Source organism: Vulpes vulpes, chromosome 9 (genome assembly GCF_048418805.1).
Source record: "Vulpes vulpes isolate BD-2025 chromosome 9, VulVul3, whole genome shotgun sequence".
In the NCBI taxonomy this organism is placed as follows: domain Eukaryota; kingdom Metazoa; phylum Chordata; class Mammalia; order Carnivora; family Canidae; genus Vulpes; species Vulpes vulpes.
Window position 1 is genome coordinate 99312556 of NC_132788.1, and position 22106 is coordinate 99334661.

The window sequence follows — 22106 nt, forward strand, 5'->3', positions numbered from 1 at the left end:
ATGTACCTGTTTCTGCCCTCCCTGGTAGACTGTATCATTTCTGCGGCCCGGAGGCCGTTGTGTTGATGGATTTTTGGAAGCAGAGGGGTCAGACGCTTCTGAAGTACGCACACAAGATTGCAGAAGTCCCATTAGGGTCTCACTGTCCTCAAAAGGGTCTTTGGGCGAGAGCTGTGACGGTCCCACCCCAGGGCATTTTGAGCAGCAAGTGAGAATCGAAGGACCCTGGCAGGGCATGCAGAGGAAGAGCAATTTGATTTTTTAGAATGTATTTCAGTTCCCAGCTATGATGGAAAGAAATCCAGCCTGGAACAACTGCTCTGAAGCCCTTTTCCCTCTGCCAAACCAAAACCCTAACCCTCATGGAGCCATTTAGCAAAGCAAAGTGCCTTTTCAGAAGCTAATCCTGGGACTTGGAAAGCCTGGCTGTTGTTTCTCGGTGTGCAAAACATTCTGGATTGTGAAACGCTGTCACTGGGGGGTGTTTTCGGTACACCTTCCTCGGTACCAAGAACCTTATTCTCAGAGAGCTTCAGATGTCATCTTCCCAGAATTGGTTTCACCGTCCGTTGTGCACTGTTTTTACATTCTGATTTGCAAAGTCCTTTGTTTCCTGGTTCGGTTCGGGGTGAGATGTATTGTTTAATAGATGCTCCAGCTCCTAGAATCTCTCTCTCTTAAAACCAGATCTGCCCTGGCAGGGCCCAGTGAGTGCCTGATGCACTTCAGATCCACCTCGCGTGCACAGCTATCCTGTGTCTTACTGCAGTCGCCCAAGACACCGCACATTCCCGGCTCTTGGCGACCTGTAAATATTTTACGACTGCAGTTAGCTCAACTTTGTTGACAGCCAGTGCACACCGTGGATGTATCCAAATGGCGACGTTATTAATAAAAGCCAAAAACAAAACCCGCTTTATCTACAGTTTCTTGAATAGTACTGCATTTGTGTTTTGGTGGAAAAAAAAATTAAATGCCGATGAGAGAAAGAGAGCTATTCACGCATGATTCAGGTACTCTGTTTTGGGTAGGGACGAGGGGTAAGTAGATGTGATTGGTAATTTGGAGAAATAACTATTCTCTTTCTGAAATGCAGGATTCTGTTTGTGTTTCCCCCCAGCCCTCACCCTGATGGCTGGTTGGGGGAGAATATTTAAAAAAAAAAAAAAAAATCCCAGGTTTTAAGCTATCATTTGGCCCACTATTTCTGGTCATTCCAGAAAAATTCTCAATATTGAATCCTTGTTTCCTAGTGGTGGGTCAGATTCTGCCTTGTTGGTACCCCTGCTGTTCTTTGTTTAAAATCACCTTTCCCGCTTCGTATGCCCCAGTTTTCCCAGAGGAAATACCCAACAATGAGATTTGACCCCTCTGATAGGATGGAGTGTGGGATAGGCAGGACACCTAACTGGTTTGATTTTTTCCCCTTCAGTCATACCATAGTTCAAAAATGGTCAACTTGTCCCACCTCAGGGCACTTGGGATGTCTTTGCATTTTTGTGACATCCGGGGATGCAGTCCATTGGCCAGTGGGCTCTGGTTTGCTAGACCTTGGAGGTTTGTGCTAACTCAGAAAAGGCCAGAGTTGATCCCTCCGGGTTGTGTGTTTCCTCAAGTAAACGCTGAGAGGTCTCTTGCTGCCCAGTAGACTGGCACCATGACTCTTTCAGTGTGAATGTTCTAAGAGAGCCCCCAAGACATGTTGTTACCCATGCATAAGCAACGTGGTCCACGTTGGAGTCCAGGGAAGCTGATGTCACACGCGTGTGCAGTCCCCCCGTTGGCGCCCTGGTCCTGCCATTCTGGAAGCCTCTAATTTATGAGCCCTGAGTTTCCATCAATGGGTTACTTGTGCTTGTAGCTAGTCACAGGAAACGTCTCCAAGATTTCTTAAAAAACAAGACTTTCTGTCTCAGGCAAATGTGTTTATTAGGAAGTAGCTTTTATAGGTTAGCAAAATGACTTTTTTCCGGAAGTTTGTGTTAAGAGCAGAGCAAATCTCAGATGGGATGTGCTGTGCTGTGCACCATTGGACAAGTTGGATGCGATTCTCACAGCAGCATAAGTGAGCCAACGGGAGGTGCTGTTGGATGCCTCAGGCCCCAGTGAGGAATGGCCCCGGGTGCCTTCGTGTGCAGAGTCTTCTGAATCCTGGATTTCTGCTGAGAGGCTGCTAAAGGAAAACCGTGTAGCATCCTCCCCGAACACGGGAGATGCTGTGGCAGGGCGGCATTCTGTGCCCCGCTGTCTCAGCTCCAGGAAGGCGCCGGGGTGAAGCAGGAGTCACCTGCCGTTCATGGAGTGGCAGCTGTACCCACAGGAGCCCCAGGTGCCGGCCATCACGATGCATGCAGGTTGGAGAATCCGAGTGGCCTAGTCAAGGGGTCTCCACTGGGGCTGAGAGAGGCCTTTGTGCTGATTGGAGGCCCAGAGGGAGCTACAAGCAACCCTCTCCCTCCAGGTCGTCTCACGGACACCACGGTCCAGCCTGCTTCTCCAGCACGCACAAACAGCGCATGCTCGGTGCAAGTCTCCAGACAGGATCCAGAAGCCGGCCCCAATCCAGTCTGCTCTGAAGGCATCTGGAATGTTCCTGTCAGCACATTTCATTTGAAAATGGGGACCCCTTGAGCAGGAGGCTCTGCAGTGACATCCTGAGACTCTGGGGCTGGGCAGGAATCAGTGTGGCCACATGGTCTCCACTGATACTTGACCCCTCTTGGCCTGGCATCCAGGCTGTGGCTGGATCACCCTGGGCGTTACTTGTCAGCCCCTACCCTCCCCAACTGGGCTGACGAGGGCGAGGTCCCTGTCAGCCATGCTGTCCTCTCCCGCCGCTGTCAGCAGCATCAGGGAGCTGTTTCTGCCAGTATTTGTGGGTTTTTTTCCCTTGTTTTTCTCCTGATGAGCTGTTGGAAAAACCCCAGGGAGTGTGAGGGCGGAGGCTTGCTGTGATGGGCGGTGGCAACAGGAGGGGTGAGGGCTGCATTCCATGGAGTCCTACCTGGAGACCCATCAGCCCCAGAATGCTTCCTGGCTAGTTTCTCTAAGAAACTGGAACTCAGGCTTTCTTCCTGGGGACAGCTTGTCACGCTGACCCCACACCTGTCCCCACCTGACCCCCAAGGCCACGTGGAGGAGGCCTCCTCTCCTGCCTCATCTCCTTCTCCCAGCCTCATGTGGCCCAGATCAGGCTCCCTTCACCGCACCCCTCCACCCACCTGCGCACAAACCCCTGGCAGTCTGGTCCCTCCCACCCTGTGCTCCGTTTTGGCAGCACCAGGCTTGGGTGCTCGACGCCCCCCACCCACTGCTACACTCACGGAGGTGCCCTGTTGCCCCAACCCTGCAGCTGTAGCTGACTGCCCCCACCCCCTCCACCCAGACCCAGAGAGAAAGTCCAGCCTGCTGAGGGCCCAGGTTCTGCAGCCACTGCCCCCATCTCCCCAGGCCTCCGCGTCCCCACCTGCCAGAGGAGCTCACCTCTCAGGTTGTCACTCAGGCTTTCAGTACATGCGTGAAGAAGTAGTCCAGAATTAGTCGTGCCTCCCTCCCTGGTGTTCCCAGTGGGGTCTATACAGGCCTCCGTGAAGCCTGTGTCGAATTGGTATTGTTTGTATGTCTGCTCCCAGGGCGTGCCTTTCAGAGGGTCGGCCTGCCTCTTTCTTTGGTGTCGCCTGGTGCTCCGCAGAGAGCTGGCCAAGCCGGTGCAGTGGAGAGAGATGCAAAGGGAGGCCGAGCCCATGGAGAGGCCACAGCTTTGCTCAGGGGCGTGGGGCATGTGACTGGGGCTCGTGGGGGAACCAGAGACCCACACCAGGGGAAGAGCACATGAGGTCTAGCTTTGCTTTTTTTTTCCATAGAGCTAAGATACCTTGAATGGTTTGAAACCACCCATCTTGGTGTCAAAATGGTTTCCTCCCTTGTTTTAAAAATAAAATATATATGTATATATATATATATATATATATTTTTTTTTTTAACTGAACCTTTTGGAAAAGGACCTCAAGAACTCCCGGATGGATCGGCAGCATTAATGCCAGGGCTTCTATAAATGTTGAAGTAGCTGGTGGCTCTTAGTGAGTCTGGTGCCCCCCGGGCCATGGCTGGGGTAAAGAGGCCACATTCAGGACCGTGTCGTCCGTGCACGTTTAAACGCAAAGCCGTGCGCTGCCAGAGCTCTCCAGTCGCAGCGCCTCCCACCCGCTGGTGTCATCGGCCTGCTGGAGGCTCGCTGTTCGAGCTCCTCGGTTCAGCTGACCTCTGCTCCACGGCCGCTCTCAGAGATGCCCCCACCGTGCCCGGAGAGGAGGCCAAGCGGAGCGGGGACCTGTCCCTCACCCTGTGAAGCCTCGGAGACTCTGACCCGGGACTCACGGGAACTCCCCGTGTCCCCAGACCGATGCCTAGCATTGCCTGCTTTGGTTTCCCGCAGGGGGCCGGGTGGCTGGTTTCTCTGAGGTCCGAGGTGGTAGTTGGGGTCAGACTCAGGCCTGTTTCTCAGTGCATGCGACTGCGGGTCAGGACTGGGCCATGCGTGTCCCCTCCCGGCTCCCAACCAAGACCTGGGCTTCTGGCTTTGTCTGGTTTTCACGTGCACGCCAGGCAGCCCCACCCCGCCCAGTGCCCCCCAGCACTGCATTTCCCTGCACCCTGACAGCACGCGAGGGGCGTCCTCGGGCCCCGGCCCCCACCCCTGAGCGGCAGGTTGCAGCGCCCAGGCCAAGTAACCCAACCTCCATTTTCCTTTGCAGTTTGGCAATGAGGAGCAGCAGCTGGCGTGGGCCAAGCGGGAGAGCGAGAAGGCGGAGCAGGAGAGGCTGGCGCGGCTGCGGCGACAGGAGCAGGAGGACCTAGAGCTGGCCATCGCGCTCAGCAAGGCCGACATGCCCGCCGCCTAGGCCCGGGTCAGCGGCCACGAGCGCCAGGCGGGACGGCCACGGGGGCGGTTTCGCAAAAGGAGAAAACTCAAGTCTATCTATACACACATACACACGCACACACACGCTCACAGTGGTCCCCGTTCGCGTTGTGACATGTCACAGCCACGGTTACGTCAAGGACTCGCTGGTCGGAGGGCCTCGGGCTCCGGGGGCTCGCCCAGCAGAGAGGCCCGGAGAGGTGCCTGCAGACGCTCCTCTCCGCGGCGTCCCTGTGGAGTGACAGCACCGGGTCTTCTTCCTCCACCTGGAGCACAGGACGAGTAGAGGAAGCGCGGTGACCCCTTGCCTTTCATCTGCTCGTACCAGCGCCCAGGCGCACCACCCCCATGCCTCCCCTACTTCCCTCCGGAGACAGACACCTGGGCGATGTATGCATTCGTTGTATAAAATTAAGTTTGAATGATTAATATAAAATATTTTAATACAAAACAATCTTTTTTTCCCCTTTCATTTAAATATTATTTTCCTTGCAGTAACCTTCACATGTGGTGTCACAGAGGCGAACCAGCCCCACAGTGGGTGGAAAACCAGATGGAACATTCTAGCTTAAATCCTCAGTGTTTGAGCAGCTTCTAGGGCCACAGAGCCAATTTGGGAAGTTTGTAGGGGGCACCCCAGGATACAGAATGTCTCTGAGATGGTTGGTAGTAACCTCACTGTCCCTAGAGCAGGTGGCCCTTGGTAAGGGCCCTGCAATTGCAAGAAAGATTCTTGCACAGTTCACTGAGGGCTGGTCTACATGGGGGGCGAGGCCACTAGGCAGTCCTCATACCACGAAACAAACCCATAGTCAAGGTCGGGAGGTGGGAGAGTTAGCCATTCGAACTCAGCTGAAATCCCCTAGAACATTCCTGAGGCTCGGACATAACTGGGGATGAGCTCAGGAGTTGCCAAGGACATTGCAGATCTGCCCAGCTTTTCTTCTCACTGTCCCCAGGGAGATGAGACACCCCAGGTCAACTTCTCTCAGACAAACATGATAAATCTTTTGAATCTGAGCAGCCTGGGCACAGCCTTCATCCTGAGAAATGTGGCAGAGAGCCTCTGACCCCCAAGGCTGCGCAGGCTCGGAAGGGGAGGAGCTGGGGACGCCAGGACGGCAGGCCCACAGTGTTCCCCGTCAGGATTAGCCTCTTTGGGAAATCTCAGGGGACATGGCCCCAGCCCCTCCTGGTGGGGTGGATGCTGAGACCCTTCTCTGTTCTGTGTCTCTGGGCCAAGGTCCCTGCCGGCTTCCCTTCCCCAGCCAAGGTGGAGCTGCTCACCCCCGCCCCCGCATGCTGCCTCTCTGCCGCCTGACTCCACGGGCTTTATTGGCTTTATCGCACCCAGGGAATCACAGGTATTTACCAACTCGTTTTTGCAGTTTAATAAACTTGACGTGTTAGACACAGTTTTAGATTTGCAGAAAAGTCACAAAGATAATACAAAGGGGTTCCCATAAACCCCGCATAACTTCCCCCGTGCTGAACATGTTAACATGGTATGTTTGTTAGAATTCATGAATCAATACTAAGAAATTACTATTAAGGTCACAGTTTATTCCGTGTTTTTAAGTTTTTGTCCCAGGACCCCCACTGTGTAATATCTAGTTGTCCTGTCTCCTTAGGCAGGAGACCTGCTTGTCTTTGCAGACCCACTTGTCTTTGCAGACCAAAGGAGGCGGCTGGGCCGGTGCCTCACAGCATGGCCCTCGGTTTGGCTTGTTTGAGGGTTTCCTCCTGCTGGGACTCGAGGTGACAGATTGGGGCTGAGCACAGAGGTGAAGTGAGTCCCCATCACCAAACGCCATGTCCCTGCGGATGTTAACCTTCATCTGAGACAGACAGGCTTTCCAAAAGGCAGCTTTTCAGAGCCAGGTATTCGGTGACATAGACTCATCTCAGGGTGAGGCTCAGAGGACACTGTGAATCGAGGTAGGGTAGGGGATGTGGAGATCACCCCAGACAGTCCAGGCCCTTGGAAATTGCCCATTTCTGGGTGATTTTTGGACAAAAGGCCCCCAAGATTCCCTGGTGCCCATGAGATGGCCTTGCTTCTCCGTCACCAGCAGTGATGTGGGCCTGTGGGCTCCCTGAGCTCTGATGTGCGCCTCATCCTCTCTGGAAGGGGGAGCAGCTTCCAGTACGTGCCTTGAGATGGTTCGTAAGGCTTCCTCCTGCTGAGGTGGGACCATCGTGTATCCCCTTGGGGAAGTCACTGTGTCACCGTCCCCACGCTGGTCACGGCTCCACACTTGAGTACAAGGTGAAAAGCTCACGGTTTTTGGGGTGATGCAACTTGCATCCTTCTGTTCTGACCTCAGAGCCACCTTACAGGTGAGGCGGGAGAGGTGAGAATGCATTTTCCTGATGGAAAAACAGGCTCAGTGTCTGTGCTCATTTGCCCAGAGCCCCGAAGCCCTGGAGAGGTGGTGGCTTGGTGTTCTGCTGGCCTTAGAAAAGATTTGTTTCATCTTGCCTGCTGCTTTTTTATGTGTGCACTGCCACGTAGAAGAGGTACAGAGTCTCTTTATGTCTTCGAAATGGAGGGCCAGGCACTGAATTAGGAGTTCTTACCCAGAGGGGTGCAGTGGGCTTCAGGGAATCCTTGAACCCCAGAGAGTACATTTGTGTATTTCTTCTTGTTTGTTTTGTGGGGGTGTCCTTGAAGTTTTCATGCTGTCGGCAGCGGTTCTCAGACCACCACCACCACCACCACCACCACCCCAAAAAGGTTACAAGCCAATTTTAAATCCTGTTTCCTTTTTCCCCAGCCTTATACACACACTCATGGATACTCACACACAAACACACACACCTGCTTGCTGTGCAAATAACCGAGCCTCAAATCCACCGATACCATCCCCACTCCCACAGTCTCTCTCTGCCTCTTCCTTGGCAAGGAGCACACAATTTCCTGAAAAAAATAGTGTCCAGTATGAAAGCATTTATTATGAAAATCTCCCAGCATAATAGCAGCAAGAAGAGTACCGTGAATACCCTGTACACGCGTGGCCCACTGTCATAGTCTGCCGCCTTCCCTCCCCCAGTCCCTTTGCAGACAGGCTGTAAAGGCTATTCTGTCCCCGTGTCACTTCATCCTTCCAGATTCAAGGACATGTCACTCAAAAAGGTGGGCATCTTCTCATACAGCTGCCAGGCCGCGATCATACCTACAACTAAGAGTCACGCCTTCCTTCCCTTTAGTCACATCCTGCACATGAGCGTCGACTTTTGATTTGGTGACATCACTGATGTACTGGCCGATGGCTGGAAGCCTGTCCCCTTAGGAGGTGCCCCCACCACCCCGCCCCACTGCAGGTCCCACCTGTGGCAGCTGCTTCCCCACCTCCTTGCCCACCTGCCAGTGACCCAGCTCCTGCTGCAGCAGGGCCAGAGACCAAGGGTTCTTCAGGGTACCTGGTCTGAGCAGCCTTTTGTAAAAGGTTGACTGTTGGTCTGCAACTCGCTCCAAGTAAACGGAATTGCATCTTCAAAGCCAATTGCATTTAAAAGGACATCCTAATCCTGGAACAGTTGTGGAAAGCTATTTTTAAAACAGGAAGCGTCTGAGAAACAAAGACCCTGCCTCTTGAAATAATGGAGTAAATATTTCTGCCCCCTTATCAGATCTGGTTCCTTTGAAACATGGGTCTTTTTTTTGTTTTGTTTTTTTTCCCCAAATTTTCCCCAGTAAAAGTTACCAGGAGCCGTACAAATTGTATCATGAGCTGTTGTTGGAAAAAACATAAAGGGAAATGTGATCCTTATCACCAACTTATTCCAGAGAAATTACGTGATATGGGCTTGCATGGCTCGGGTTGTGTTTATGTTTAGTGGGTTTTTAAATATCTCTTTGATTTGCTTTCTGGCGGCTGCGCTGTGTGCACTCTGCTTCATGACCTTGAGCAAGCTACTTAAGTGCTCTGGGACTCACTTTCCTCATTTAGCCAAGGAGGTTGGACTGGACAACCAGTGGAAGACCCTCCTAGCTTTAGAAGTCTGAAAATTATTATTCAAGGCCCTAGAAAGGCATGCATTTTAGGATTTCAGGTACCATAAGAAAAGAAAATGGAAATCGTCCCACTAACCTCATCTTTACTTAAAATATTTTGTGCACATATAGACAGCAATGTTGTATTATGATCACCGAACTTGCTAAGAGACTAGAACGTAATTATTCCAACCACTAAAAAGAAATTACAATTAGGTCATGCAGGGACACCTGGGTGGCTCAGTGGTTGAGCGTCTCCCTTAGGCTCGGAGTGTGATCCCAGGTCCGGGGATCGAGTCCCACATCGGGCTCCCCACAGGGAGCCTGCTTCTCCCTCTGCCCGTGTCTCTGCCTCTCTCTCTCTCTGTGTCTCTCGTGAATGAATGAATGAATAAGTAAGTAAGTAAATAAATAAATAAATCTTAAAAAAAATAAACCCAAACAATTAAGTTGTGTAAGAGGGGTGCTAATTATTGCTACAATGGGAATCATATTATAATATATAAGTGTATCTATCAAATTAACATGTACACCCTACACTTACACAATGTTGTACAAATTTACATAATGTTATATGTCAAATGTATTTCAATAAAAGTATTTTTCCATGCATTAAAAAAATCGAAAAAATATTTTTCCACTCTTGATAACCATTGAATAGCTAAGGGAGAGATACTAGCTTAAATAACGTGTGTGCGTGTGCGTGTGTATACACTATTGTATATTTACTACCTATACTATTATATATAATGCTATTATTATACAATTACTAGCTTGACATAATAGACTATTATGTATAATAGTAATACTCATATATAGTACATATAACATCAATATCACTACATTGTGTTGATAATAGATATCAATAATAATTATATATATCTTATAAACTTTAAAAAACCCAGTACATTATAAGAAACCCAAGTTTAATAAATGAACAATTCTGTGACCTTGCAATGGTTTTCCTACAACTGACCTTCAACCCTGGGAGTCGAGGCCCTTTCTGAGGACCAGAGCACAAGGACTTTTGAGATAGTGGTCTGTAGTGAATATTGTTTCTTTGTACTAAAGACAAAGGGCAGAGTTTCCATTCCAAGAGCCAAAAAAAGACCCAAGATGAGATGGAGCCATTGTTCAACCATAAACACACTTTTCAAAGGAAACGAGGATCTTGGTTCTAAGGGAACAGCATGGAAGACCGGAACTCGGATTCATTTCCGGTTCTAGATCCTGGATAAGAGACCTATGGCTTCTCTTCCCCTAGGGGAGACCAGGGAAGACACAGCCGTGTGAAGAAACCATGGGTGTGCTGGGAAGGACACAGCCTTGAGTCAGACTGGATAGATCTGGGGGTGCCCACTTCACCCCTTGGAGTCATTTCTCCTCCTCTGTAAAGTGAAGATAATAACTCTATCTCCCCAGGCTGTTCTGAGAATCCATAGCTGAGTTCCTAGCACATTCTATGTGCTCGAGCTAGAAAGAACAGTAGTAGTAGTTTTGTTATCTAGTTTGTTACCGATTGTGGTTTTAAAAAAAAACCAAACCCCACTTAACAAAACAACCATTTTTAAAGTACAACTCGGCAGCATGGACTGTATTCGCATTGTTGTGCAATGCAATAATAGCTCTCTAGAACGTTTTCGTCTTGCAAAACTGAAACTTCATACCCATGGAACAACAGCTCCCCATTTCCCAGTCAGTAGTAGTGGGTTTTGTTATTACTGATTCTGATGCATATTATTAACGCTATGGTTCCTACGATAGTGATTGCTTTGCACTTTGATAGCAAGGCTTGTGTATTCTAGTCCTACTACCCAGGAACCTGCGGACAGAGGTAACTCTGTCTATATTAGCTAAAAAGCTACCGCACTATTGTGCTTTTTTTTTTTTAAAAGCTTTTATTTATTTATTCATGAGAGACCCAGAGAGAGAGAGAGACATAGGCAGAGGGAGAAGCAGGCTCCCTGCGGGGACCCTGATGCGGGACTTGATCCCAGGACCCTGGGGACCACAACCTGAGCCCAAGGCAGATGCTCAACCACTGAGGCCTCCTGGTGCCCCCGCACTATTGCTTATGAAGGGAGGCTCTGGTATGGGGTCGCGGGGAGATAGGAGGCCCGGACCTGCCATGAAGCTCCCCCAAGATTGTGTCAAGGTCTATAGACAGAAGGGGGCTCTAGTGTACCGAGGACCTTGCGTAGACCAAGTCTATTGTCGGCCAACATCCGGGAAAATGGTGCTTGTGCCTGAAACCAAGAGCTACCTTTCATTCAGAGGCTTGGCCAGGGGACTTATCTCTGGAGGAGGACAGATGCCACTGCCCTTGTGTGGCACTGCTGGACTGAATCACGGGCTTGTCACCACTTCAACAGTGGTTATTTTTATAGCCGACAATGAGACTTACTGGAAGTGGCTTGGCATTCATGCATAGAAAGCTCCTGCAGTTAAATTTGAGGAGTTGGATGGAGGATATGAGCCCCGGGATGTGGGAGCTCTTCAGGCCCTTGACCAAGACGTTCCCACAGAACAGATCCCTTCCAGCCCAGCAAGAATTCCGGGGATCCCCAGCCTTCCAGAGGACTGGTTCTTTCCGGAAGAACTGGTGTTGGAGGCCACAGACCATTACCCATACCACGGTGCTCCGACCCTCCGGGCTTACCCCAGCCCTCCTGGCCACCTGCCCCCGCCTGGCCCTCCGAGGGAAGGAGTGCGTCTGGCCAGCAATGGGAACATTCTATCATTTTCCATTTCCCACGCTGCTTTCTTGAGTTGTGTGAGCTTCTCAGCTGCGCTCTCTCTCTCTGTCTCTCTCTCTCCCCCTCACCGTGACTGGGCCATGGAAGGTGGTTCATTTAACAGAGGAGGTGCAGAAGCTGATGTTCGGCTGGGGGCTCCTTTCAGACATGGAGCACACCCCACCCTTTGCGGACGTCTCTCTGTCCCCCGGGCACGTGCCCCTGCGTGGAGCATTTTTCCATACTTTGTCTTCAGGACTCTTGCCACATTTCCAGCCACTCTTTTTCTCTATCTTCAACTCCCCCTCTCACACCCAACCAACATCTTAGAACCCTGGTTTTGCTCACATTGTCTTGCTGACATGACACCCCAGTTCCCGGGGTGGTGCCGCATGTATTGTCTGAACTAAATTTTTCCTTGGAAGCGGGGTTGAGCAAACAAGCAGGGATTTTCCATCGGGCACCAGCTGGTTGCCTCCCCATGAAACAGTCTGTGGGTCCCTTGTGCCACTGTGGACTTTCCTGGGGGACGCAGGGACCTGGGACAGGTGGGGGATTTTGGCAAGGCATCTGCAAGGGTCTAAGTCAGGCCAGGAGACTCCTCCCCTGGCCTTCACGGAGGGCCTGTGGTGGCTGTGAAACTTGATCTAGAAAATTCTTCCCACTTATATTCAAAGGACGCAGAGTCCATTGGCACTGAGTCACCTCCTCCCCCCCATTACCTGCCAGCCTGGGACTGACTACTGTGTCCAAGCCCTGGGGCCTGGGGCGCTTTCTTACTGTTGGTCATTTGCAACTTTCTCTTAGGAGCCTCAGAGAACCGGGTAGATGTGCCGTATTTCTCCAAAAACTAGACACCCTCAAATGCAGTTCTGTTTCCAGAAACAGGAGATGCTGCCAGCAGCCAAGTGTTCTTTGAATCAGATTTAATTCCACAAATATTTGCCATCGTGTTGTTCTAGACCAGGGGTCAGTAGACTTTCTGTAAGGGGCCAGACAGTAAATATTTTTGGCTTTTAGGGCTATATGGTTTCTTTTTGGGGGGTAGGGGGGAGAGACATATGGTTTCTGTTGCAAGACTACGGTTGTAGCACAAACGCAGCCTGAGAATATATGTCAGTGATTGCCTCTGGCTGCCTGCCAATAAAACTTTATTTACAAAAACATTTAGGGGGCCAGGTTTGGCCTTCAGGCTATGGTTTGTGCCTCCAGAGCTAGGGTGGGAGCTGGGTCCTGGGGAGGCAGTGGAGAGCCACGCATTTTTTCTGCCCTTACAGAGCTCCAGCTGAATTTATTTATTTATTTTTTAATTAGGGCCAGTTTATGATTTCTATCTTTCTCTGGGGTGCTAGGTGGTATTACTTGGAAGTATAAAAATGAAATGCTGCGTTGTTCACAATACCATTAAACCAGAGGTCCCCTCCCTGTTTCCCCATAAGTTTGAGAGTCAACATTATGTTTAAAAGGAAATTATGTGAAGTGAAAACAGCCCCTTGTGTGAATCTAATGACAATATCAAGGTCATACCACTGTTTGGATTCCCCCACTCTCTCTATGAGAGTCTCTCTTTTCCATCTTGACCTAAGGCTGACAGATGCATGGCTGAAAATAATTTTTTTAAACCACAAAACGAGAAATCCATCATTTTTCTGATGGAATCTTTTTCCCTCATATATCCAAGGATACACATTAGTGGAGTTCTATGAGTATTTCCTAATGAAATGGGGAAAGGGGTTTGAACTCACCCTTTCTGGGTATCTATTCTATTGTCTGGTTAATAAAGGAGTGGATGCTCCTGTCAGCGAAGCAGAGGCTGAGTTACTGGCTGGGAGTCTGAGAGGCTCCAGGTCAGCTCTCTGTTTTCATATCTGATTTTCCAAATGCTATGTATCTAGTTATTTATTTATAAAAGAGTGGTAAAATACTCATCTACAGGGGCGCCTGGGTGGCTCAGTGGTTGAGCGTCTGCCTTTGGCTCAGGTTGTGATCCCTGGGTCCTGGGATCAAGTCCCGCACCAGGCTCCCCATGGGGAGCCTGCTTCTCCCTCTGACTATGTCTCTGCCTCTCTCTGTGTGTCTCTCATGAACTAATAAAATCTTTTTTAAAAAATACACGTTTATTTATATAATATATATTTATATAAAAATATGAAGTTTACCACCTTACCCATTTCTCAGCGCACAGTTCAGTAGTGTTAAGTACATGTGTGTTGTGCAGCTGCCCCTACAGGTCATCTCCAGAGCTCTTCATCTTGTGACAGTGACACTGTCCCCATTAAACACAAATTCCCCATCCCTTCCCCTCCCCCATGCCCACCCCCACTCCATCCCTGGCCTTTGCCCTTCTTTCTGCCTCTGTGAATCTGATCACCCTAGGGACCTCGTCTAAGTAGGGTCCTGCAGTATTCGTCTTTTGTGACTGGCTCCTTTCACTCAGCAGAATGTTCTCGAGGTCCATCTGTGTTGTAGCAGGTCAGAATTCCCTTCCTTTTTAAGGCCAAATCGTATTCCAGTGTGTGTGTGTGTATCATGTCTTGTTTTCCATTCACCCTTCAAGAGCTGGGACACTGGGTCCGCATTTTATTTTATATTCACAAAAGAATTTTATTAAAAATGACAGTTTATGACTGAAGCCTCTATTCCCATTTTCTTCATTTTTTTTTTAAAGATGTTACTTATTTATTCATGAGGGACACAGAGAGAGGCAGAGACACAGGCAGAGGGAGAAGCAGGCTCCCTGCGGGGAGCCCAATGTGGGACTCGACCCCAGGACCCTGGGATCATGACCTGAGCCAAAGGCAGATGTTCAGCCGCTGAGCCACCCAGGCGTCCCAAATAAATACATCTTTAAAAATAGATAGATAGATAGATAGATAGATAGATAGATAGATAGATAGATAGAAACATGCTCCTTTGAAGTTCCATCATCTCTGAGTAAACGGCCAGCATTTCTTGATTGAGCGCCTACTGTATACCAGGCACAGTCCAGGCCTGTCCGTCAGAGGGAGCCCCTCCAGGGCAGCGGCTCAGACCCCCTTTATAGGGCAGAGGAGATGCAGCCTGAGAGCCCCAGGCTGACAGTGGTGAACTCGGGAGCCTGCTCGGCCCTGTCCCATGTCCCCAGCTCCCGCCTCGTCGCCAGCGCTGCCCCCTGAGCCCCCCGAAGCCCAGGCCCTGGCGGGCAGGGAAGAGCGGGCCCTGCAGGACCCGGACACATGCAGGCAGAGAGGGTTGGTGGGAACCTGCTGTGCTTGATGTTACAACTTGTGAGATAAGAAACCTTTCCTTCGACAAACCTCTGTATGACTCAAAACGAACCCACGAGTCCCCGACAAGCTGGCCTGTCACCCCGGGCTGCGTTGAGGAAATGAGACATCAGGATGTGTTTGAGGTTTGGGGTTCAACGGAAACACACCGGGAATGTGGAGAATTCTGTCCTGGAGAGTCGGGATTGGCGCTGGGGCGCGTCTCAAAGCCAAGTGGAGGGACAGGGCTGGCCGGGCTCCTCCTCGCTTTGGAGCATCACAGAACCCAGAGGCTGCCGACGAGGGGCTGGGCCGAGGAGCGTGTCTTCAGACTTGGGACAGTCCCCAAAAGGCCAACTTGGGGTCAAGGTTGAAATCAGGGGTGACTGAGGTGGAGGGAACCAGAACGCGCTGGAGAAGGCAGGATGGCAGCCTTGAGAACGGCATCTGGCGTTGGCGGGCGCACAACTATTTCCTGAATGACTGTGACAATTTAGAGCTGAGTGTCTCGCAGTGCGGCCCGCAGACGGCCGAGCCAGAGTCCCCGCGGCGCTGTGCACATGCCAGCTCCTGGGCCCTGAGTCAGGCCCTCCAGGAGGGGTCCGTCTCTGCCGGAGGACAGCGGGGAGGGGACAGCCCGGCCGAGCTCCCACCGTGTGCCATGGAAGGACTCTCTGATTTACTCTTCCGAGCGGCTCGGGGCAAATTTGGCTCAGACTGACGGGCCCGTTGCTCAGGGCGACGGCGGGAGGAGGGTGCCAGAGCTGGGGTCAACCCGGGCCACCGACTCCCCAGTCCTGTCTACACTGCACTCTGCACAGTACCCAGCATCATCTTGGCCTCTGAAGTCCTGTCAACCTGGGAAGCCCTGGATTTGGGGTTTTGCTGCTTATGAGTACCAAAAGCCAAGCCATACCGTGCCAGTTCATGGTGTTGACGGACTCCTTCTCTCTCTCTCTTTTTTTTTCCTAATTATTTTTATTATTTATTTATTTAAAAAAATTTTTATTGCAGTTCAATTTGCCAACATTTAGCATAACACCCAGTGCTCATCCTGCCGAGTGTCCCCCTCAGTGCCCATCACCCAGTCACCCCATCCCCCCGCCCACCTCCCCTTCCACTACCCCTCGTTCGTTTCCCAGAGTTAGGTGACTCTCACGTTTTGGACTGACTCCTTCTCAACCACACCGCTCACTACTGGCTGCTCAGACCCAGTCGAATGGTGGAGCCAGATACCCATCCTGACACTCCCACCCTGGTTAGGTTGGCCTGTGTGACAGTGGGCGGGACTCCTGCTGCGGAGAGTCAAGGCAGACTTCCCGGCAGAGGTGACCCTTGAGCTGGGCCTTGAAAGGTGGGCTAGGTTTGCCCCATGGACACACGGGAGGAGCTTCTTCATATGAGGAACAGCCTTTGCAAAGAAGTGGACTTGGGAAGGAGGGAGGGAGAGTGGGGTAGGGTGGGGGGACCTTGGAGATTGAGGTGCATGAGACACCCTGGGGGACACCCAGAGATCTCGCGGGCACCCCAGATGTGCAGATGAGATGGGTCTCAGGTACACCCAGGAGCTCAGGCCCCCAGCAAATCTCTTGGGGCCAGGATTTGCTCATTAGGCTCCCAGCAGGTTCTCCAGCATCACTGTTAGTTAATTCCCATGTATTTCTGAGTTTGCCAAATTCATCCCTGGTTTGGATTTCTAGTTTCATTCCATTGTGGGCAGAGAACATGCTTGGTATTATCTGAAACCTCGTCAATGCATCGAGGTTGGTTTTGTGGCCTATCCTGGGGAATGTTCACGTGCCCTCAAGAAGAATGCATTCTGCTCCTGTTGGGTGGAGCGTTCTAGACATATTTGCTATATCTAGTTGATTTATAGGCGCCTTGTGCTTAAAAATAAGTTTTCAAATAGTTGGTGGGGGAAGAAGGAGGAGGAAAACAAAAGCTTGTCAATAGAATGTTCTGTTCACTTTGTTCTAGGTTAAAACAGTCGAGTCCTGGCAGGCAGTGCACTGTTGGGGCTCCATGGGGTTTGTGTCTGTGGTTCCTGAGGGCCGGGGGACCCAGGAGGCCTGTCTGACCTGTCCCGGTGAACGGCCTCCACTGTCTCCGAGTGAGAACAGATGGTGTCAGCCCGTGTGAGGGCCTGGATTTCTGGGTCCTGGCCCAGCTCAGGCCCTGGCCCTGTGGAGGGTCTCCGGGTCTGCTGTTGCCCCCACCCCGAGGAGGCTGTCCTGGGACATTCGGGGCCTGGTGGGGTGGGGTGATTGCTGCACGCTGAGCAGTCTTCAGGATGAGCAGGCGGGCAGGCGGGTGTGCCGGGTGTGAGTAGCACCTCGACCGCAGGCCTGTCCAGCTCCTGCACAGCCTGGGCTGCTGCGAAACCCTAATTTTAGGGTGGCCCCAAAGTTGGGCCACTGGCAGTGCTCACCTCCCCATTGTTTCACAGAGGAGGAAACTGAGACCCAGTATGTGGCCAACTGAGGCTGACTGAGCGGTGAGCTGGTGAAGAATCTGCTGGGACATTTGCAGGCCCCCAGCTCAGGCCAGCGGCACCTGGGTGAGCTGCTCAGGAAAGAAAAACATTTCTCAGCTCCTGAGCAGCCCCAAATAAAGATTTGAAAGAGAAGACAGGGGATCCAGCAGCTCCAGGTCTGGGCAGGCCCCCCTCCCACACACACAATAGAAAGCAGGGTCTTGAAGGGATTTTTGCACACCCATGTCCACAGCAGCGTCTTTCACAATCGCCAGAAGGTGGAAGTCACCTGAGTGTCCAGCAGTGGGTGAGCAGATAAACAGAATGGGGTTGAGCCGTCTGGTAGAGTATTACGCAGCCCCAAACAAGAAGGGAATCCTGACACATGCGTGAACCTGGAAGAAACTAAGCCAGACACAAAAGGACCCATACTGTGCAGTTCCACTTATGTGACACGTCTCGAGGACTCACAGCCACAGAAGCAGGAAGTAGAGAGTGGGGCCTGGGGGAGGGGAGGGAGAGTCTGTGGTCTGTGGGGACAGAGTTTCAGCTTGGGAAGATGGGAAAGTTCTGGAGAGGAACCGTGGGGCTGGCTGCGCAACAGTGTGAATGTGCTTCATGCCCCTGGGTTGGACACAAAAATGCTTAAAGTGTTTTTTTTTTTCATTTATAAAAAATTTTATTTATTTATTCATGAGAGACACACACAGAGAGAGAGAGAGAGGAGAGAGAGGAGAGAGAGGCAGAGACACAGGCAGAGGGAGAAGCAGGCTCCATGCACGGAGCCCTACTACGTGGGTCTCGATCCTGGGACTCCAGGATCACACCCTGGGCCGAAGGTGGTGCTAAACCACTGAGCCACATGGGCTGCCCTTAAAGTGGTTTTACCACCATGAAAAAGTAACGAAAATAAGGGATGTATGGGGAGAAACTCCGGTGATGGGGCAACAGAGCTGGAGAAAGAGTGGGGCCTGCCTCACCTTCCTCGGTCTACAGGGGCCACTGGCAGCGCTTGGTGCCAGCCTGGATTGGGTCTCTGCCCCCAGGGAGCCCCCAGGCAGAACCAGCCAAGGACCAGGGATCCCCTCACTGGGATGAGGACCTGGGATTTGTGGAGGGGAGAGGCAGCGGGGAGGCCCAGAGACTTCCAGCACGGGGTGGTCACTGGGTCTCAGCCCTGGGGAGTCTGGGTAAGGATCTGGGAGGTGGATCCCTGAGGAGCTCTAGCCTTCCTTGCTGTGTGATCCTGGGCAGGTGGCTGCCCTGTCTGAGCCTCCTCATGCATCCCTCACCTCCTGGCACATCAAGAAGGTCATCTGTCCCCCCAAGTTCCGAGGGGGGTGTAATTTGCTAACGTGCAGTCAGGCCCAGAGGAGCCCAATCGTTTGACAGAAGTCGCTAGGTATGTGTTCAGCAGGGTGAGGCACTGGTCCTCCCTCCATCCCAGGGAGTGGGTGAGGTCAGCTGGACGGTCAAGTGTCTGGAGGACCGATAGCCGCTGGCCCTGGGAAGGGAGAGAGGAAAAGAATTTCCAGCTGAGGAAAGAGTAAGTGCAAAGGCCCTGAGGCAGGATTGAGGGTTGTTATCTGTTCATTCCCAGAGCCACAAATGACCATAAATGGACCCTGCCTCACTGTCCCTCTCCTCCAAAAAAAAAAAAAAAAAAAAAAGAATTGGTGAAATATGGAGCATTGAGATTTGCCTCATCATGAGGTGGGACTGCACCGGCCTTCTGAGCCCACACAGTTGAGGGAAAGGGCCTGACGCTCAGAGTGGGAGCATCGGCAGGTGACTCTGGCAAACACGTCTGGGCCTCAGTTTCCTCTGCTGCAAGAACGAGGAGATGGGGGGATCCCTGGGTGGCGCAGCGGTTTGGCGCCTGCCTTTGGCCCAGGGCGCAATCCTGGAGACCTGGGATCGAATCCCACATCGGGCTCCCGGTGCATGGAGCCTGCTTCTCCCTCTGCCTATGTCTCTGCCTCTCTCTCTCTCTCTCTGTGACTATCATAAATAAATAAAAATTAAAAAAAAAAAAAAGAACGAGGAGATGGTGCCTCTGAGGGGCTTAGGCCTATAGCAGAAATGATGTGCGAGGGCCAGTGTGGGGGTGGGGGGCACTGGGCGGCGGGTGTGGGGCAGGAATAAAGGTGCTGGGAATGCAGGCTCCAGAGCCAGCTTCTTCCCCCGCTGGCTAAGGAGGGCTACCCAGGGCCCCAGCCCTCTGTCCGGGGGCCTCCTGCTGTCATCTGAGCATCTGCCTCCTGGCTTCAAGCCTGAGAAACGGCCCCAGTACAGCTTGGCTAGGCTGCTACCAGCAGCTGCAGTGAGAGCGCATGAATCAGCATTTCAGGCCCAGGGATGCAAATGCAAAGGTCCTGAGGCAGGACCTGGGGAGCGTGTTTGGCTGACAGTAAGGAGGCCAGCGTGGCTGAGTGAGCACACAGGAGCAAGATGAGAGGTGGGACGGAGGAGCTGGGGCCCCTCAGACCACAGTGAAGTCTTCAGATTTATTCTAGAATGATGGAGAGCTCCTGGAGGACACCATCTGATTTTACAGGGGAGACAAAATTGTCCCCAGTATGGTGTCCACGTAGAGGAGCTATTGGTCCAGGGCCTTCGCTTCCGGATGGGGAAACTGAGGCCGGGAGACATGCAGTGACTGTCCCCTGCAGTGGGGCAAAATTTTCATTTCAAGCAGACAGGGCTTCAAGGCTCAGCTCCAACACGTGGACGGCAGCCCTGCCTCCCCACACTGCCATTTTCTCACGTGTAAAATGGGCACAAACTCCTGGAAAACGCTCATCACGGGATCTGTCGCAGAGAAATCTCACCCCCTGCCTCCTGTCTATGGAGACTCTCAAGCCTTTTTCTTTTTAAATCGTGATAAGATATACATATGTAACATCAGATTTATCATTTTAATGTTTGAGTATACGAATCTGTGCTATTAATTACATTGGCTGCCATACAACCATCCCCACTGTTTCCATACCCTTCCATCACGTCAAATGGAAACTCTGTCCCATTAAACATTAGCTCCCCATTCCTCCTCCCCACTGCCCCCGACCCCCACTATCCACTCTCTGTCTATATGGACAGAGCTGCCGTAAGGGTCCCCCGTGAGGGGGATCAGAGCATATATGAGCTTTCCTGTCTGGCATCTTTTAGTAGGCATGATGTTTTCTCTTTTCTTTTGCTTTTAAACGTTTTATTTATTTTTTTTATCACAGAGAAAGAGAGAGAGAGAGCACAAGCAGGGGGAGCGGCAGGCAAAGGGAGAGGGAGAAGAAGGCTCCCCGCTGAGCACAGAGCCCAATGTGGGACTTGATCCCAGGACCCCGAGATCATGACCTGAGCCAAAGGCAGACGCTTCACCAACTGAGCCCCCCAGGTGCCCCAGGACGATGTTCTCAAGGTTCACCCACCTTGTCGTGTGTATCTGAGCTCTGTTCCTCTTTATGGCTGAAGATTAATCCAGTGCATGGACGGACCACCTGTGCTCACCCACTCAATTCTCGGTGGACATTTGGGCTGTTTCTACCTTTGGCAGATGCTGGGTCCTGCTGCTGGGAAAGTTGGCATATGAGCACCTGTTGAGTCTCTGGTTTTATTTTATTTATTTATTTATTTATTTATTTATTTATTTATTTATTTATTTATGATAGACACACACACAGAGAGAGAGAGAGAGAGAGAGAGAGAGAGGCAGAGACACAGGCAGAGGGAGAAGCAGGCTCCATGCAGGGAGCCCGACGCTGGACTCGATCCCGGGACTCCAGGATCATGCCCTGGGCCAAAGGCAGGCCCTAAACCGCTAAGCCACCCAAGGATCCCCGAGTCTCTGGTTTTAAATCCTTGGTGGGGGGGGGCAGTTCGGGTGGCTCAGCGGTTTAGCCCTGCCTTCAGCCCGGGGCCTGAACCTGGAGTCCCGGGATCGAGTCCAGCGTCGGGCTCCCTGCATGGAGCCTGCTTCTCCCTCTGCCTTTCCCTCTGGGTCTCTGCCTCTCTCTCTCTCTCTCTGTGTCTCTCATGAATAAATAAATAAAATCTTTAAAAAAAATCCTTGGGGGTCTATAGCAAGGAGTGGAATGGCTGGGTCACATGATAACTCTATTTCACTTTTTGCGGACCCACTCGCTGCCTGGGCCTCCTTTTGCTTCCTATTGTAGCATCTCAGGGAACCCCATTCACCCATCCAGGCTCCCCCAAACATTTGTGTTTCCTGACTCTGTTTCTCCCTGTCTGGGACCTTCCTAGAAAAGAAACTTTCCACGATGTTCAGATGGAAGCCTTGAGGGGACTCCCTGGGGCCACCAGGAACCACAATCATGCGTGTAGAGGAAGGCACTGCAAGCTTGATGTGTTTCAGGATGGAGACAGTCCGAGGCCCGGGTAGGAGCTGTGACGTCAGGCCGCCCAGGGTTGGAGCCCTGGCTCCACCACCTACACCTGTACGGGGCCCAGGCCAGGCTTCCGCTCTGTGAGCCCCGCTTTCTGCATCTGGATAACTGGGGTGGCTATCCTCCCGCCCACATCCCTGCTTGGTGGGAGGGTTCAAAGAGAGACTTGGGGGAGATGCCCGGGATGAACGCACCTGCCCCAGCCCTCGTGCTCAGTTCAAGTTAGCATTGGGTTAGTCATTCAATAAACTTGTTGACACTGGCTCTGGATGTCAGCCTGAAGCTGAGTCACTTCTGAGTCACTGCTGCTTCCCCAGGACTCAGCTCAGGGCTAA

General features: G+C 51.7%; 1 protein-coding gene across 17 annotated transcripts in view; it reads left to right on the forward strand.

Annotated features, from left to right (window-relative positions):
* The window catches only part of EPS15L1 (epidermal growth factor receptor pathway substrate 15 like 1), a 97000-nt gene extending 91628 nt beyond the window's left edge, over positions 1–5372 (forward strand). For all 17 annotated transcript variants that reach the window (XR_011994452.1, XR_011994453.1, XR_011994454.1 and 14 more), the window contains one exon: positions 4755–5372. Coding sequence is in view for 13 of the 17 variants with exons in the window: in XM_072721312.1 (XP_072577413.1) it covers positions 4755–4901 (147 nt within the window). In the remaining 4 variants the exon portion in view is untranslated. The remainder of the gene's footprint in view (positions 1–4754) is intronic.
* Positions 5373–22106: the final 16734 nt, after the last annotated feature.